The sequence below is a fragment of the Drosophila kikkawai genome, chromosome 3R (genome assembly GCF_030179895.1).
Source record: "Drosophila kikkawai strain 14028-0561.14 chromosome 3R, DkikHiC1v2, whole genome shotgun sequence".
Classification (NCBI taxonomy): Eukaryota; Metazoa; Arthropoda; class Insecta; order Diptera; family Drosophilidae; genus Drosophila; species Drosophila kikkawai.
Window position 1 is genome coordinate 13,992,326 of NC_091731.1, and position 16,642 is coordinate 14,008,967.

Genomic DNA, 16,642 nt, shown 5'->3' on the forward strand with positions numbered 1-16,642 from the left:
CAGCTACAGATACAGATACAGATAGGTAGAGAACAAAGAGTCACAGCCCACAAATATATATTAAAAATGTATCCCTTATAGTATGCAAATAGAGTAGACATAGATATATATACAGTACAGTGCCCCACCAAACCGAAAAAAAGCAAATCGTGGTGGCCAAGAATTTCTGTGGCAAATAGTTGACAATTGTTGGGGCGGCGGCCTTGGCGTGTCGGTGGCTTACTCGACGCAATTTGCTTAGATTCGCCCGGTGGCATAGTTTCGATGCTATAACTATATCTCAGGGCTATATCGGGGCCGTGGATGGATTCATAGAGAGAGTGTGCCGTTGTTGTGTGGGCTGCGATCTAAAAAAGGAAACTCACGAGTTTCCGCATGACAATAGATGGGAGTTGGGCTTAGATCTGCAGCAGGAAATTTATATATATAAAAGATACTCTCATATTCAAAACAAAGTGCCCGTTTAAGCCTTTTCTCCCAACTTATTGTAATTATTATAATTACAATACCCCTGAGTTATTTATGAGATATTTCCCTTTGAAGTATGAGTCCTAATAACAACAGGGACAATTTTCTTAAGCCTAATGCTTAAATATTTATACAGCGCCTTGGCTGCCTTTTCTGCTCAGCTGTTTGGGCCAATTATGGACTTTTACCTCGTCCCATTCCTCTCCTCTACTCTTCACGCACCTGGCAACATCCGCAGCACAGGTGTAAAATTAGCCTGCGGCTTTTATTGCCATGGCTTTGGCTTTGTTTTTTCTCTGCTGCTGCTGTTGCTGCTGGCTTTTTATCGCAGGATCATTTTGAATGTCTGCCGTAGATAAAAACATGCCTAATGACAGCCGCAGCAGAGAAATGGAAATAAAACAAACAAAGGAGGGAGAGAAAGAGAGAGAGCTGGGCAATTAAAAAAGAACGATGCATAAATTTTAACAGCTTCAGTCGTCATCAAGCGCCGGCAGTCCTTGAGATTTTTTTTAATGGCCAATGAGCAACCTTTAAAACTAAAGCCAGGGGTAATTAAGATGAATTAAAAGCAACAGGGGATGTGCATAGAAAAGCCAATATTATGATACATACGAATATATTTTGTTGATAATAAATGCCTTAATATCCAATCAATTTCCTGTAAATAATAATTACATATTTTCTCTCCAGACGATCTCGTTGCAGCAGCGGAACTTCAAGCAAAAGATTGTGGCCCTGCTCAAGCGCTTCAAGGTGAGCGAGGAGCTGGAGGGCGAGTCCGGCCATCGGGGCACGGCAGCACTGCGCGGTGAGAGGGACTTGGATGCACTCTTCCAGGAGCTAGAGTCACTGTCCTGCTGCGAGGGCGATGACTCTGGCCCGGACATGGACAGCATTTCGGTGGGCTCCACGCCGAAACCCTCGCTGCGTCCGTTTTTCACGAATTCGCGGATAATGTTGCACGACAGCATCACCGGCAATGGCGCCGATGGCGGCGGCGGAGATCTCGGGCACTTGGCGGGCGGAGGGACCGGAATTGGGACTGCAGGTGAGTGGGGAGCAAGAGCAGATATAAAGCACTGGACAAGGGATGGTCGGGTTGCATTGCGTTGATGTATTATTAACTGGAGTTTTGACTAAACGACTTTTGCTCTATGAATTATGTTTGGCTTTCTAATTGCGTTGCGTTGTGTATGAGTTTGTGGGCGTTGCGTTGCGTTACATTGCCTTACGTTATTATATTAAAACCACGGTAAACACACAACATTTTAACAAATCTTCAGTTTTAGGTAGTATAGCTTGGAATATCAATATTAATAAACAGAAACTTCCTAGATAAGGCTATTTCTAGAACTTGTTATCTTTGGTAAAATATTTAAAAATTTTAATTAAAACTCTTTAAAACAATTAAAAATATATAAAGAAAATTCAGCTTTTTCGGGAGGTTTTTATCTCTTTTTTTTAGTATCTGTTCCTTTTTTAATAGTTTATTTTACGTAAAAACCCTTAATGATTTAAATAATATAGAAAGTTAAAAATAAAAATATGACACATATTATATTTGACTTGTTTTTTCGCATTACATAGATTTCTTACAGTGAAGGTTTTATTTTTGCCTATTTTTTCAAGCGTTGTCTGCTGGTCTGCTTTTATTGCCATTGTTGACAGTTTGGGTCAAGGTTAAAAAACACAAAAATAAAAATAAGGAAAAGTTGCGGAAAGGAATGCTACACACTCTCACACACGCATACACAACACGGCACACACAACACAGACACACAGTTGAAAAAACAGGACAAATTGTTTTGCTTGTGAAAAATGAAGGACGGAGATGGGGAGACAGTTAATTGTCCTGCTGACCGTTGCCATCATAGCAGCAAAACGTGAAAGAGGGGGTTCACGCCCTTGTGCTTTTCCTCCCCCTCGTCGTCCTCCTTTACCGGCAAAACTGCAGAGCAACAATAACTCTTGTGTTCAACTGTCAACTGTGTTCCGTAGATCATAAGTCAAGTATTTTTGATAAGCGAATATATCCTTAGTTGTGCTTAGCGTAAAATTGAGCGATTTTGATTACCTTTACTTTAACTACTTAACTGTACTATTACTTATAAAACAAAACAAAACAACAACAGCAAACAGAAGAAACATTTTTGCATGGCTTGAACAAATCTCTCTTGCAGGCAACTCTGAGCGCCGATCATCGGATAAGAGCGACCAATTGACCAATTCATCTTACAATCTTGAAAATAACAAAAACCAAAAATGCATTCATTTAACAAACAATAACAATTCGGCAACAACACCAGGTCTGTGTACATTACAGCAAAAAATCGAAAATTGAAAACCCAAAAAGAATATATATATATACCCCACCCAACCCAATCAAAATTATATAGAACACACAACAACCCCCCATTGCATATCCCCAAAATAATCACCGAAATGATACCACAACACCGATGTGTTTGAGAATAATTACTTAGAACAGTCCAGTTTGTAAATAAATAAAAGGAATCCTCCACCCATTCAGATACTTTTACCATTCAAAAAAGCTAAGAAACGTTTACTTGTCATTCTTTTTGTATTGTCGGGTCTTCGCCACCTTGAAATGTTTACGAAATCGAAAGTTTTAAAGTTGGGGTTATATAAAATAATTTATTTAAATGCTTATAGAATTTATATATTTTTATGGATGCATCAGAAGGATTTAAAAACAATTAAGAATGTACCCAAAAATAGGCAATATATTCCTTGAAATAATTAAGTTTATACTAAAAAGTATTAAACTAACATTTAAACAGATCATAATTAAGAGATCTATAAATAAAAATTCACATTTTTTGGTAAGATAAATTTACAAATTAAAAAGGTTTTCGGGGAACTAGAAATTTTGTTTCGATTTCAAGGTGGTTCATGCCCCTCTTTGATCCTTTGATTCCTTGCCTTGCCTTACTCACACGCACTGCCCACACATGCATACAGTTACACAAAGACACACACAATGTCACTATAGGACACACCGAAAACTTAAATGTATGCTTTGTACCTATGTATGTAGCTTAGTTGCACCCCACCATCCGCCGCCGTTCAGAATTCAAAAGCGAAGAGCTCGACGGCACTCTTGCATGCTCCCAAGGGGAGGGGAATCTTTGATTTGTGCGTCAGTCCATTGATCGTTTGCATTGCATGTCTGGGCTGCCTTAAAAATAAACCTTATCGTCCTTAACATGTGTGAGACTTGTGTGCTATGTGCGAGTGTGCGGCATGACAATTGAACCTTCGACGCACTCGAAGCTGTTTTCCAATTAGCCCCCTCAAAGACGTCAGTCCCCCGAGAAAGAACACCACCCCTAATCAGGGCCCTCCAATTGATAAACCCCAGGATTTTTGTTTGTTTTCCGCCCAGTTTTCCCCCCTTTTTCCCGTCACTTTCACTACACTTGTCGTGCTGTGAGTTTTTCTTACTTTTCTTTTTGATTAATCGGTGCATGGCTTTGAAGCCGGAAATTTCGGCCTCTGGAAAATATGGCCACTTGCCCCACCCCACATTCTCATGGTCATACAATAAAAGAAAGCTTAAATTATATATTTTCGGTCCGCGTTTTTATTTTTATTATTATTTACACCCGGTTCTCTCTCGGCTCCTTGGACTGGGGAAACCCCCTCTTGTCAAGCGCGTTCTATTTTCGGGACCTATTATTTGTGGCCGCCATACCGTCTCACGATTCTGTTTATCTTGTCTTGTTTGGTCTCGTCCGCATGTCTCTGTCCCCCTAGACTCACCCCCTCCCTCACAGCCCCCGTCCCCCACTGGGGTCAGTGTAATAGTGCTGTTTCTGGAAATGTGGAAAGAAGAAGTTTCTAAGGCGACTCTGACAAAAAAATTATTTATAAATTGCCTTTCAAACTATGATCTTTCTTCAGCTTTCACACCTCCATTTCCACCTGCTATTATATTGACCCCTACCTTGGCTTGCCTGTTACTCGAATATACATCTGGTTAACTTGCCCCATTTCTCCATTTTATGCTCCTCACAGATCGCGGCAATGACAGCTCCGGGAACGAGGGAAATGCCGGCTATACGGATGGACAGAACTCGGATCCGCAAAACAGTCCGCCGCGGGACAAGGATTATATGCGACTGCAGCAGATGCAGATGCAGCATCAACAGCAACTCACTCCGGTTAGCTCGGTGGCTGCCAGCTTGGGTAGCGGCAGTGTGATAACTCCTGCCCAGACAGAGAAGAGATCGCGGCTGTTCCGGACATCCAGCAATACGCCAGGAATCATGGGAAGCGGCGGTGGTGGCAACAGTTCCAGTGTCAGCGTTAGCGCCTCGGGTGGCGGCAAACGGAAGCACACATTAAGCCTGAGTGCAGAGCCCAGATCCATGCTGGAGACTTGCCTGTCGCCCACCAACGTGGAGCCACGCAAGCTGCTGCTCGACCAGCTGAGTCGCGTGTTCGCCGGCGAGGACAGCGCCATACCGGAGGTGGTGACCATAATCAGTCCACCAGAGGCGCTGGGCGGCAGCGTTTTGCTGGCCAAACTGGTCACGCTCTTTGCGAATTCCTTCAAGCCGGCCTTCGTGCCCCAGAACACGGCCGAGGTGAAGGCGGTGCTGCAGGCGCTCATGGCCAAAATTCAAAAGTAGTAAGTATTGCCTGATATTGGGAGATGGAATGGTTGCTCTAATTGTTTATTGGCATTCCTCAGTTGCAACTCGAATGCCAAGCCGCCGCATACGGTCAAGGTGCTGCTCATTGGCGGGGACTGGTTGCAGGGAGCCACCCTACGGCACTACGTGGAGCTGATGGGAGTGCGGCCGCCAGACTGGCTTAATCACCTACGATTTTACCTTGTGCCTGTCGGTGGCACCTGCGGCAGTGTGGCGCGACATCTCAGCCAGATGGATCAGGCCTATGCGGCAATGTTCGGCTCGGACAACTGGGCGCAGCTGTGCGAGCGGGCAGCGGCCACGGCGGCGGCGGTCAGTGCGGTGACCACAGTGAATGCCACGGCCCTGACGGCAAACCTGGCCGATGCGGCGGGTGTAGCGAAGTCAGATATCGCGGAATTGGTGCAGCGCATCCAGCGTTACCTGCATGCGGCCGGACCTTGCACCCAGATACCCATCGCCGAGGCCATGGTCAACTACAAGGACGAGGACTCCTGCCAGATCTTTGTGCCGTTCGTCAGCGTAAGCCCGAGATGAAACTATTAATATGTCCATGGTGTAATCGCAATGGTTTCCTTTTGCAGGATGTTCGCATTGGTTATCTTGACACACAGGCCTCGCTGGATCTTGAGGAGAATGCTGGTGGCTCCAATGCCACGGGCAGCGGACTGGGCTCTGCATCCGCCTCCAGCACGGCCATCATCCCGATTGGCAGCCAGAGCTCGCCGAATATGCATGGCGTTGTGTTGTCTGGATCTCCGCCCCAGCAGCAGCAGAGCATGGGACGCATCTCGCCGCCGCTGCAGACACCGCCGTCATCGGCTTCCTCGCACCGGGAGCGAAATACCAGTGAGTCCCTGAGTACTCCCTCCTCACTGCAGCAGCAAACCTTCAGCGGAGCTCTGGCAGCAGCCGAGGCGGTGGAGCTGCAGGTGGACTACTGGCCACTGGTGAGGCCGGGCGAGGGACATGCCAAAGAGTCGAAGGGCAGCACGTCCAAAGGCAGCGATGCCGGCGGCAAAAATAGCATTAAGAGTACGTTTAGGAACCTGCAGGTGTGGCGTCTGCCACAGCATGCACAGCAATTGGGTGATATGTTCAATGGACTGACTGTTAGTTTCGCCACCAAGGAGAAGAAGCAGAAGCAAAGTGAGTAGTCGCCACAATTCGGAAATTACCCTTAATCATTGCTATTTGCTTTCCCTTGTAGTTATGCGTTTGGGCAAGAAAAAGGATAAGGAGCGTGATCTCGAGAAGGAGCAGTGCGTGGAGGGTGTGGCACGCCTGATTTGCTCACCCAAGCAATCGCATCCAGTGCCACTAAGAGGTAAGTGTTTTCCACAGTTCCTGGAGGCTTCGATTCCACTAATATCCCCTTTTACTTGGCAGTGTACATTGATGGCACCGAGTGGACGGGCGTCAAGTTCTTCCAGGTATCGTCGCAATGGCAGACGCATGTCAAGAACTTCCCCATTGCGCTCATCGGCTGCACACCCATGTCCTGTGCCGAACTATCCTAGTCATTTTAAAACCCCGAGCTCATGCGACGATTTGGACCCGACTCACCCTCCTCCTCCTCCTTACAAAAGGACACAGATACACAAAGCAGGGGAGCCGGAGCCAGTCACTTGCGCGGCAATAAATATATATTTAAAACAAAAAAGAATGATAATTTATATTTATATAATTAGTATTTGTAAATTTTTAGTTAATAAACAAGAGTTTAGCCTGTAACGATTTCATTTAAGTTCATTTCCGCACTCGATATTGTGAATTAATCGGCGACAGAAAACAGACAAACAGACACTGTACCCCACATCTACACAGCTTAAATATATGCTTAAAGTAATTATAAACGTACGAACAACGCGTATCAAAACATGTAGTAGTTTCCATTTCGAGAATTTCGATGGACCCGTTGCTCTTGCCCTTCGGCATGTTATAGCGTATTGTATATCCTCCCGCCAGCCAGAAGCAGTAGGCCCCACATGATCTCAAAATCGTTGCTTTCTGGCTGGGCCCAACTACCTATCAAACGTATCTAAATGTTATGTGCGCAGCATTGCTAAGGCTAATTAAGAAAATCCTGACATATTTAACCAAGCCCGTCGTCTATGTAACTACCTAAAGTCGGAAAAATATCTGTGTGTGAAATTATATACAATACATTTACTATTTAAAGGATATAGTATGCCTATCTTATCTGAACCATATACAAACCATGTGTACTACTCTTATTGTTGTGATTTTGTGAAATTTCCAAGTGTGAAGCGAATATTTATACATGTATACATAAATCTATATACAGACAGCAGCCGCTTAGCTGAAGATAGTTCGATATATCATCGATGTACTATATTATATTCTATATATACGCCTCCCCCACCCCCTGAAATTCGCATTCGTTTCCCCGTAGTAATTGCGAACCGATTAAACACGAAACACTGCGTGAGAAATGAGAAATTATGAGAATGAGAGGGAGGAGCGACGATCATGGTGCGTAGATTGCGTTGAGCAAAGTGGAAGTATTATAAGGCGTGTGTGTATTTATAATTGTACTATTAAATATATATTAAAGTTAAATACGACAATTTTTGGTCTCTTTATTGAACACAAGTGTGTGGTCAGCGCACATGAAGCACCTGCTGGGGCAGGCCATTGACTAGAATAGAGCGCTCGTTGAGGCCCAGGGGGCCGCATATGCCACCCGGTGGCTGCAGGAAGTCATTGTCCGGATATCCTTTGGGCTGGGCGAATTCCCTTAAATTGGCATTGCTTTCGCTCAGCGCGTCCAAAGACCAAACGGCCAGATTGTGGGTCTTGCCATGGCGGGCCAAGACAAAGTACTGCGGGGGAAGATCAGTGAATAGAAGAAGTACTCTTACAGGGAGCTTACATTATCCTCTACGTCCACCAGGAAGCCCACAATGAGAGCCCAATGAGCTCGGTGTCCCGACTTCAAACAGGGGGCATGGTTTACATCAGCATCGTAACTTTTGGGAGAAAAACATAAATGATTCAAGGATAACCAGCAAGGATAAAGCCTATGGATTCTTAACAAGAGAAAAACGATTTTTTTTAGGACATTTATTAACCTATACAGATACAATTCGTATAAATGCAGGTGTGAATACACTTAAAACTGAAGCACTCGCGCTAGCCTACTCTCATGGGCGGCGACACCAGAATGACGCCGTCGCCTCGCACAAACAGCATGGGAATGGTGCGCTTCGCGGTCTTGTACACCTCCTCGTAGGTCTCCTCGTCGATCTCCACCGTGGTCACCGTCTCCTCGGCGTCGCCCAAAACCATGTTCAGATGCTGATCGAAGGCCTGCCAACAGTGTTATTTTAAAGGAATGGCAAAGGAATGCACACTTCTCGAACTTACATGGAGGCGTCCTCGCAGCTCCCGCTCGTTGCGCATCTTCACGTACACCTTCTCATCCAAGCTCAGCCGGATGAGATCCAGGGGCTCCTTCACCGGCAAAATTACCTGGCTAAGCTGCAAGTTGAGGAATTAGCGGGCTTTCTTTGTTATTTACAGCTTCCACTTACCTGTTCCTCTTCGGTGGCCATTTTATCAAGAAATTTTAACGTTTTGTTTAGAAATAAGCAATAAATTGCAATATTTTGCAAAATTCAGTCGGCTTATTTTTAATTTTTAACACTAAACATGCGCGACTTTAGCAGCACTTGCTGATAACAGCGTGCTGTTAACCGGTCTACCGTAAATGTTAGGCGCAAACGGGGGTAGAAATGCGGGAAACCCGAACTTTGACTTGGTTTAAACTCAAATCAGGGAGCTACTTTTAAAAAGGATACGGCACTAGCAGACAGCCCCCAGCGTTCAGCAGATCCTTGACTTTTTTGCAACTTAAATGACCCTGGTGCAGCTGGCTTGCTCCAGGTCCTGGCAAGTGTTTTCGCGTCAGCTCAAACAAATACTGAGCACTAAAAAGTTCTCCATTTATAGTAAATTCCTGGGCAATGGCATCCTCTAGAAGATTGGCGACTGTGGGATGTCCTCCTAGCAAAATGCTCAGGGCTGTCAAACCGCAGGTCGGGCCAACCTACATATTATACATCAAAACTAAATCCTTGAAAACTATGTATAACTCCCTGCAGTCCAGAACTCACTTGCAATGTGCTGGATACGGAGTAGTACTGGCAGTGTTTCGGTGGATTATACTGGCACACGCGGCTGAGATAGCATCCTTTCTGTAGCTCCGGGTATTCCCAGGCCCAACTGCACTCGTCACTGGTTATTTTGACAACTTGCCGTTCTCTGGCCACAACCGGTGTCACGGGAGTGACTTTTAGGGGAGGCGCCGGAGGTGGCGGTGGAGCGGCCACAGGTGAATTGTGTGACATTGTTACCGAAAATAAATAAATTAACTTGGCTAATTAACAGACTCAGCTGTTTGGGCCAAATATAAACAATTAACATTGACCTGATATCGATAATCGATAAATCACTGTTGGCATATTTGTCATCGCTAGTTTGTAACTGCCGCACAGTGGTAAAGCTACTTCTAACCCAAAAGTAAAAAAGAAACTCCCCATTTTAGCTTAATTGTATATGATTTATTGTAAACTCTTCATTGTTTATTGCGTAAATTAAACCAAAAGCATGAAAATAAATCAGTGGAATAAAGTACATACCAGATATAGGCAATTTACATATATGTTTTACCGAAAAACAAGGAGCAATTTTACATGGAATACTATTTATAGTTATATGATATACTATACGAGTAACGTAATTAACTAATCAAAATTCACACTCGAATGTCTTGCAAGGGCATTTAGTAGGTATTTGGATCTGAGCCGATCAGGATTCGATAGTGCGGAAAAATTTGTCGTTAATTACATTTAAAAAAGGTTAGTTTTCTTTATTAAATTTACAATCACAAGATTTTTTTTGTTTTGTTTTCGTTTTTTGCTTCGAAGATACTTGTATACTCAATGTTGTTGCTGTTGTTGTTGCAAAGCCAGCAGCGGTTGCGTGCAAAATTTTACTAATTAAATGGCAAAAATAGTACTAGGGAGAAGGCGGGCGTTTATAAACATGAATTGTTAAATACGAGAGCACACAGAGCACTGATTTTTACTTATTAAACGGTTGAGTTGTAGTTTTGTTTGGTTTCCAGTATATTGTGGTTAAAGCCCTTGCCAGAGGCCTTGCCTAGAGTCTGATGCGTCTGCCCATGTTGAGTCTGAATCTGATCTTTGCATCCTATCTGTTAATTAATTACTATGCTGTTGCTGAAATTGTTTTACTTAAACATAGAACACTCCTCCATTGTCGTCCACCGAGTTGCTTGCTTCTCATGTTCATATTATTATGTTGGAAATATTATTTAATAATATAGATTGTGTAATCATCCGTGCTGCGTCTGCTATTGCATTAGCACTGACAGTTGTCAGGGTTCGAAGGACGATTGGATTGTGGGCCCAAGGTGATCTGATCGGGGAAATCGTTGATGACCTCAGCCTAAAACCAAATATTAAAGCGTTACACTTAAAAGGTCTGAAAGCAAAAAGGAACTGATGCTGCTGATACGCACCTCCGCCTCCAACTCGAGCGCATTCTTGGCTATGATCTGAAACGCCATCTCCACGTTGATGCCCTCCTTGGCGGACGTCTCGTAGTAGGGTATGTCGTTCTTCGATTGGCACCACTGTTGTGCCCGACGCGTGGACACCTGACGGTTGTCCAGGTCCACTTTGTTTCCTAGCACCACGAAGGGGAAGTGCTCGGGATCACGTGGACTGGCCTGTATTAAAAACTCGTCGCGCCAGGAGTCGAGATTCTTGAATGAGTTGGGCGCCGTCACGTCGTAGACGAGCACACAGCAGTCGGCGCCGCGGTAGAAGGCCACACCGAGCGACTGGAAGCGTTCCTGGCCAGCAGTGTCCCAGATCTGCACGTAAATTGCAAATATTTGGCGTCTTATTATAATGGGCGGAAATGGAAGACTCTTGCGAACTTACCTGCATTGTGACAACTCGGTCGTTGACAACCACCTCTTTCGTGCAGAAATCAGCTCCGATCGTGGCTTTGTATTGGTTGGAGAAGCGTTTGTTTACATACTGGTTCATAAGCGAGGTCTTGCCCACGCTGCTGTCACCCAGAATGATGACTTTCAGGAGTGATTTCTTGCGGCTGGCCATTGCTATGTATGTTGGGGGGCTGGTTTACTCGTATGCGATGGTTCCTTCGTTTGGATTTTGGCGCTTGCTGCAAGTAGAATCGATTTGCTTGTTAAAAATACCAGTACCTAATGCGATTACAAGGGGGAAAGGAAATAGCCACTCGGCGTGGCAACAGCTGGGTTGGTCAGTGCATGATGGGACGGACAACAGTGCGAGGCACTGATCCATTCAACGCGGTGATAAACGCGCAAACCCATGAGTCATCCTGTGCAGTACACAATGAGTGATCGCAGTACAGTGATAAGCGGAGGGGGGAGGTTTGGCTGGCCCGCATAGGGGCGATAAAGCGTGATCACTGCTTATTAGCTGGCGAAGCTGCGGAGAAAGTGAGCAAGAGCCACAAACAAAGACCGAGGTCACTCCGAGTAATAGATGAACGGACACCACCAGCGACAACGGTCAAACAGGGAAAACGCCCATTTCCAGACTTCCTCGCCTGAGCCTGGAGGGGGAGTGACCGTGTGGCAGCAATTGAAATTAGTGCGAAATGGCCGAAAAGGCTGATGCCACCCGCTACCCCTCCATGTAGCCTACGAACAACTTGTTTTTGTGCACCACAGCACACACAAATACACACAGCCAGCACACCATTACGGCGGAGCACGCGTCGGTGTGCGTGGGCCTTTGTGTGTACATTCGTGTGTATGTTCGATGGAGCCCCTCCAATGGCATTTTCCGTGTGTAGTTTTTGCCTGCTGCGTAACACCTTTTTGGGCACTGCAGCTTCGTTTTTCACAATTTTTTCCTCGCACTGGCACTTACTATGAACACTAATCGAACAGTCTTCGAGTTGTTTCTTTGTGGTTCGTCTCGATTTTACGAAAATACTCAATTAATTACGCAGTGAATTTTGTTGTTGTCTCGCCAGGAGAATCGCTCATCACTAATGGCCAATCGATTGCACAACATCGGTAGGTGTTGCGCGAGACCCATCGATAAGTCTGGCTCTATCTGTGGCGCTAGCCAACACTGTTTTATCAGCCCAATTAACGTATCCTATTTTTGTTGAAATTATCACTGAAAACTATTGACAATACCGTTAGGGACCTAACGCTGCCACACGCTGGACCCTGGGGCATAAGGAGGAGCCAAGAATCGACATGGCCACGCTACCGCCGCGCAAGAGTCAGACGCCAACGCGGATCTGCATTTCTAAGCAACATCTGACGCCGCTCCAAACATTGCTCCAAATGGGCTTTCCCAGGCACAGGGCGTGAGTATTAACTGCGTCCTTTCGGATGGCAGTAATCCAGACCAATCCCCTCTTCAATAGAGGCTGGCCCGGTTAGATGTCGGCCAGCAGAAGAGGTCGCAGGTCGAGGGAAGATGATTATTGATTTTTTTCTACGCCCGTAGGGAGAAAGCCCTGGCTTCGACGGGCAATCGAGGCGTTCAGATTGCCTCCGACTGGCTTCTGGCCCATGTCAACGATGCCACGCTGGACGAGTGCGCACCCAGGGAGTACATTATCTACGCCTGCCCCACGGGCCCGTTTCTCCAGCAGCTGGAGGAGTTTTGGGCCAAGTCGCGACAAATGTGCGGCTGGAACGGAGCCCACAATTACGTGCCCCACATAACGCTGGTCTCTTTTTTTAAGGTAATCTTTTGGTAGAATTTTCCTAGCCGAAATTGACCCCCTTCGACCTTTTTGCAGGCTCCAGATGAATGTTCGCTGCAGTTGTCGAAGGCCCTTAAGCAGGTGGTGGACATGACTGGCGCTCTGCTGGATCGTCCGCTCAAACTGGAGCCGTACATGAGCCAGAACTTTATGGGCTTCTTTGTGTCCGAAGAGGACGCCAACTATCTGAAGCGACTGGCCCTGCAGTACGTCAAGGAGGTGTCCAACTCAAGTATGCCCCCTCTGTTGGTTGCGCACTCTCTTTGGGTTGTTTTTTGGTTTACCTTTCACACGTTTCTGTTTGATTCGGTTAACGGTTTTCCCCAAGTTTCGGAGTGGCTTACGGTTATGTTATATTCTACTCTCTTCCTGCTACCTGCTACCCACTAATCCTCGGAATTGGAACGCTGCACAGTCATAAGCGACACCTACGAACAATTGGACGCCATTGTGGCCTGCTTCCCGTGGTGCGGAGCTGTTTCCTCGGGCACTCGCTGCATTCCACGCAGCAGTCGATGTAAGCCAATAGCCTAGCCTAGAACCATTGATTTCAGAAAATGGGCCTCATCTGCTTATCTGCTAGCCCATTCAATAGAAACCCACTCACCCGAGCACCCTCTTATCACTCGATGCATGCCTAACCCCTCGCTTTAGTAGATAATTTACTAATTTTGACGGAACTCGTCGTGACGCTGCTAATTGTAGTTTGTTATTCGCGGTAAGAGCTTTATGTACTAAGGTGGGTCGATTTGATTGGTTCCTTTCTTGCTTTCTTTCATACTTTTGAAATTCACTCGGAATCGGATGTTGGACTGCCTAAAAATTATTTGAAATATAATTGAATTATAATTATTTCAAGGCCAAACATCCAAATTCTGATAAGTATGACGTTGGGCTTTACCTAAAGATTACATTTTGCGATTATAAATTTTATGATTACATTCCTTATCGAAATATCGAGTCACCCTAGACACAAAAGCGCTTATAAGCAGCTTGACCCGCTCTCGGTTGTAGTCAGTAATGGGCCGTCCCAACCAGCGACCGGTCACTAATAGCTTCTATCTCCGACTCTGACTCCCCGTAGCCATCTCACTCGAGCCACACGTAAAGAGCCTGCACCTGACGCTCGCCTACCAGTTCCCGCAGGCACAGTTTAATGCACTGAAAGCACTCGTGGAAACACTAGACGCCAGCTGCGCCTCCAATTGGGAACTGCGCCTATATTCCCGCGATCCGCGGCTCGCCACCAAACAAGTTAGAGCGCTCTACAGCCACCTCTCGCGATGAGTTCTAATTCCGAATTGCTTTCTTTGCAGGTCCAGAAGGTCGTATATCCACACAACCCGCACGAGACGGATGAGCTTGAGCTCCGGATCGGCGACTATATCTACCTAAACAGCGACGTGGTGGACAGCTCCAGTGACGGCTGGGCAGAGGGTATTTCCTGGCTAACTGGTAGCACGGGTCACCTGCCAGTCAACTACACCGAGCGTACGGCCGAGTCGGACGCCTGGACTTTGCATCGAGTGGTGCAGCTGTCGAAGAGCGTGGCATCTTCGCTGACCTCAGCTGAAGATCTGGACATTGTGGACGGGCGCAGCATATCGACGGAGCCCGAGGAGCGCCAGCGTGAGTTGCAGCAGGGTAGGCTATCAATTCTTGATTAGAACTGAGCAGTTGTGGCTGGTGTTATCAGGAAAATTACCCAGTCATTCTACGTCATATCATTCTGACTCAATTACTCTCTTACTTAATATTCAAAAGCTAATTAAAAGCTTTAATTTTATGTCGACCAAGTTATATTTTATTAAAATGTCACAAATTTATCTTTTTTTTTTGTAGATACAGCTCATCCCGAGATAATTGAGGGGTCATCTTTTGAGGAATCCGAGCAAAGTGTTGAGAAATATTTGCGACAGACCCTGAAGCCCTGCTTGGAACTTCCCTCCGTGCAGCTGCTCAACAGCCACAACCTGACCCATCAACACAATCCAAATACGCCCACAATTGAGATTACGACCAATATGTCCTCCTGCTCCACTTCCATATCCAAGCAGCCGGTGGACGAGATCATGGTGGAACCGCCGGCCGCTCAGCCGCCGCGTCCAGACGACACACTCAGTGTCCACTCCGACCACTCGCTGCACCCGGGTTCCATGGATGCCTCGCACGCCAAGAACCGAAAAATCTACATTATGAGGCATGGCGAGCGTGTGGACTTTACTTTTGGCACGTGGATTCCGTACTGCTTCGATGAGTTCGGTAACTACATGCGAAAGGATCTGAATATGCCCAAGGCTCTGCCACGCCGAAAGAATAGCCCCGAAGGCTGGCAGAATGACTCGCCGCTGACCAATGTTGGCGTGTACCAGGCCAATCTTATTGGCCAGGCCCTGCTGGAGGCCCAGGTGCAGATCGACCATGTCTACTGTTCGCCCTCGTACCGCTGCATCCAGACCTGCACCAGTGCCCTGGAGGGGCTCAAGCTCACGGGCAAGCACAAGATCAAGGTGGAGCCGGGCCTATTCGAGTGGATGGCCTGGTATCCCAGTGGGGTGCCCGACTGGTTGACCAAGAACGAGCTGGTCGAGGCCAAGTACAATGTCGATCTGGACTACGAGCCTGTGCAGCCGTCTTCCGACCTGACCGTTCGCCTCAAGGAGTCCACGGAGCAGTTTTACGAGCGCAACCACGACGTTATCCAGCAGCTGCTAGAGCAGACAAGTGAGTGGCTCCCTGAAGAGGTTTCCCTATAGATGCACTCATTCTTGTATTCCCCCCTCCCTCCAGCTGGAAATATTTTGGTTGTGGCCCATGCGACCACACTGGACACATGCTCTCGCCAGTTGACCGGCGGCGCACCTCGCAGCACGAACGAACTGCGTCAGGTCATTCACAAGATCCCGTACTGCAGCCTGGCCACGGTAGAGCAGGTGGATGGCGTCTGGAAGCTGGTGGAGCCCGAGTGCCTGCCGGTGACGCACTCGAAGAATCCGCGCTTCGAGTGGAATGCCCTGTCGACCACCTAGTGCCAGTGTTTGGAGCAGTTTCTTTGCAAGCACTGAGACGCGAAAAGTGGTTCGATGGAACGGAATATACGTAAATTGATGTTTAGGTAACTGAAAGTTCTATGATTTGCTGCTCAGGCATGGACGCTTAACTAAGGTGCTTGAAACTGCCATTAAAAGTGAAGTTATAGGCGAAAGAAGCGATTTTAGTTGCGTTGATTGGTACAGATATATGGTCAAATCCATCATATTAAACAATAATTAACTTAGCTTGCCTCTGGACACATACTTTATTGCAGCCAATGCGATCTATCCACTATATATATATATTGAATATATGCCAGTAATTATAGTTATTGAGCGCTTGCTCTCCGCTTTAGCCCCAGTTTAACTTGCTGTTACTAGCTTAGTTGTTTGGAGCACTCGATTAGCCTTGCTGCGTAGCGCAGCTGCATTTTGTTAGCTACCTAAATATATATCCAGCGTACGGAAAGCCCCAAAACACACAAAACACACATACATATATCGATATTATCGACTAGATATAGAAGTACAAACTGGCCCATGTAACAACGCACAACATAATGGAACAATAAACTATTTACACACATTATCTTGTACTCCACTGAGTATGTATTTCGCTTTCGC

At 46.3% G+C, this 16,642-nt stretch overlaps 5 protein-coding genes across 10 annotated transcripts in view; 2 read left to right on the plus strand and 3 right to left on the minus strand.

Moving 5' to 3' along the window:
• KrT95D (phosphofurin acidic cluster sorting protein KrT95D) overlaps positions 1–6,884 on the plus strand; it is a 37,615-nt gene extending 30,731 nt beyond the window's left edge. For 2 of the 3 annotated variants that reach the window (XM_017180823.2, XM_017180826.3), the window contains 7 exons: positions 1,162–1,519; positions 2,652–2,777; positions 4,510–5,125; positions 5,189–5,672; positions 5,735–6,299; positions 6,361–6,477; positions 6,540–6,884. In XM_017180823.2, coding sequence (XP_017036312.1) covers positions 1,162–1,519; positions 2,652–2,777; positions 4,510–5,125; positions 5,189–5,672; positions 5,735–6,299; positions 6,361–6,477; positions 6,540–6,670 — 2,397 coding nt within the window. In that variant the 3' untranslated portion in view covers positions 6,671–6,884. The remainder of the gene's footprint in view (positions 1–1,161; positions 1,520–2,651; positions 2,778–4,509; positions 5,126–5,188; positions 5,673–5,734; positions 6,300–6,360; positions 6,478–6,539) is intronic. The other variant, XM_017180825.2, reaches the window with a different exon arrangement.
• Positions 6,885–7,703: 819 nt separating this feature from the next.
• On the minus strand, positions 7,704–9,591 carry LOC108084567 (actin maturation protease). The gene is made up of 4 exons (XM_017180827.3): positions 9,290–9,591; positions 8,975–9,222; positions 8,047–8,143; positions 7,704–7,996 (listed from the first exon to the last, which is right to left on the minus strand). Exons 1-4 carry the CDS (start codon positions 9,521–9,523, stop codon positions 7,775–7,777), a joined length of 801 nt encoding a protein of 266 aa, XP_017036316.1. The 5' UTR covers positions 9,524–9,591; the 3' UTR covers positions 7,704–7,774.
• On the minus strand, positions 8,229–8,867 carry LSm3 (U6 snRNA-associated Sm-like protein LSm3). The gene is made up of 3 exons (XM_017180829.3): positions 8,708–8,867; positions 8,541–8,654; positions 8,229–8,483 (listed from the first exon to the last, which is right to left on the minus strand). Exons 1-3 carry the CDS (start codon positions 8,726–8,728, stop codon positions 8,307–8,309), a joined length of 312 nt encoding a protein of 103 aa, XP_017036318.1. The 5' UTR covers positions 8,729–8,867; the 3' UTR covers positions 8,229–8,306.
• A 123-nt stretch (positions 9,592–9,714) lies between the features above and the next one.
• Rab7 (RAS oncogene family member Rab7) lies at positions 9,715–12,286 on the minus strand. The gene is made up of 4 exons (XM_017180839.3): positions 12,131–12,286; positions 11,147–11,393; positions 10,720–11,076; positions 9,715–10,646 (listed from the first exon to the last, which is right to left on the minus strand). The coding sequence occupies exons 2-4, from the start codon at positions 11,324–11,326 to the stop codon at positions 10,560–10,562; spliced, it is 624 nt and encodes a 207-aa protein (XP_017036328.1). The 5' UTR covers positions 11,327–11,393; positions 12,131–12,286; the 3' UTR covers positions 9,715–10,559.
• Positions 12,287–12,346: 60 nt separating this feature from the next.
• Epp (Ecdysteroid phosphate phosphatase) lies at positions 12,347–16,614 on the plus strand. 4 transcript variants are annotated; one of them, XM_017180831.3, is made up of 8 exons: positions 12,347–12,581; positions 12,725–12,965; positions 13,023–13,218; positions 13,402–13,503; positions 14,071–14,240; positions 14,303–14,615; positions 14,829–15,710; positions 15,777–16,614. In XM_017180831.3, exons 1-8 carry the CDS (start codon positions 12,469–12,471, stop codon positions 16,013–16,015), a joined length of 2,256 nt encoding a protein of 751 aa, XP_017036320.1. In that variant the 5' UTR covers positions 12,347–12,468; the 3' UTR covers positions 16,016–16,614. The 4 variants fall into 4 exon arrangements, with proteins under 4 accessions (XP_017036320.1, XP_017036319.1, XP_017036322.1 ...); XM_017180830.3 differs by having other exon boundaries at positions 12,348–12,581; positions 14,303–14,630; XM_017180833.3 differs by lacking the exon at positions 13,402–13,503 and having other exon boundaries at positions 12,349–12,581.
• The last annotated feature ends 28 nt before the right edge of the window (positions 16,615–16,642 follow it).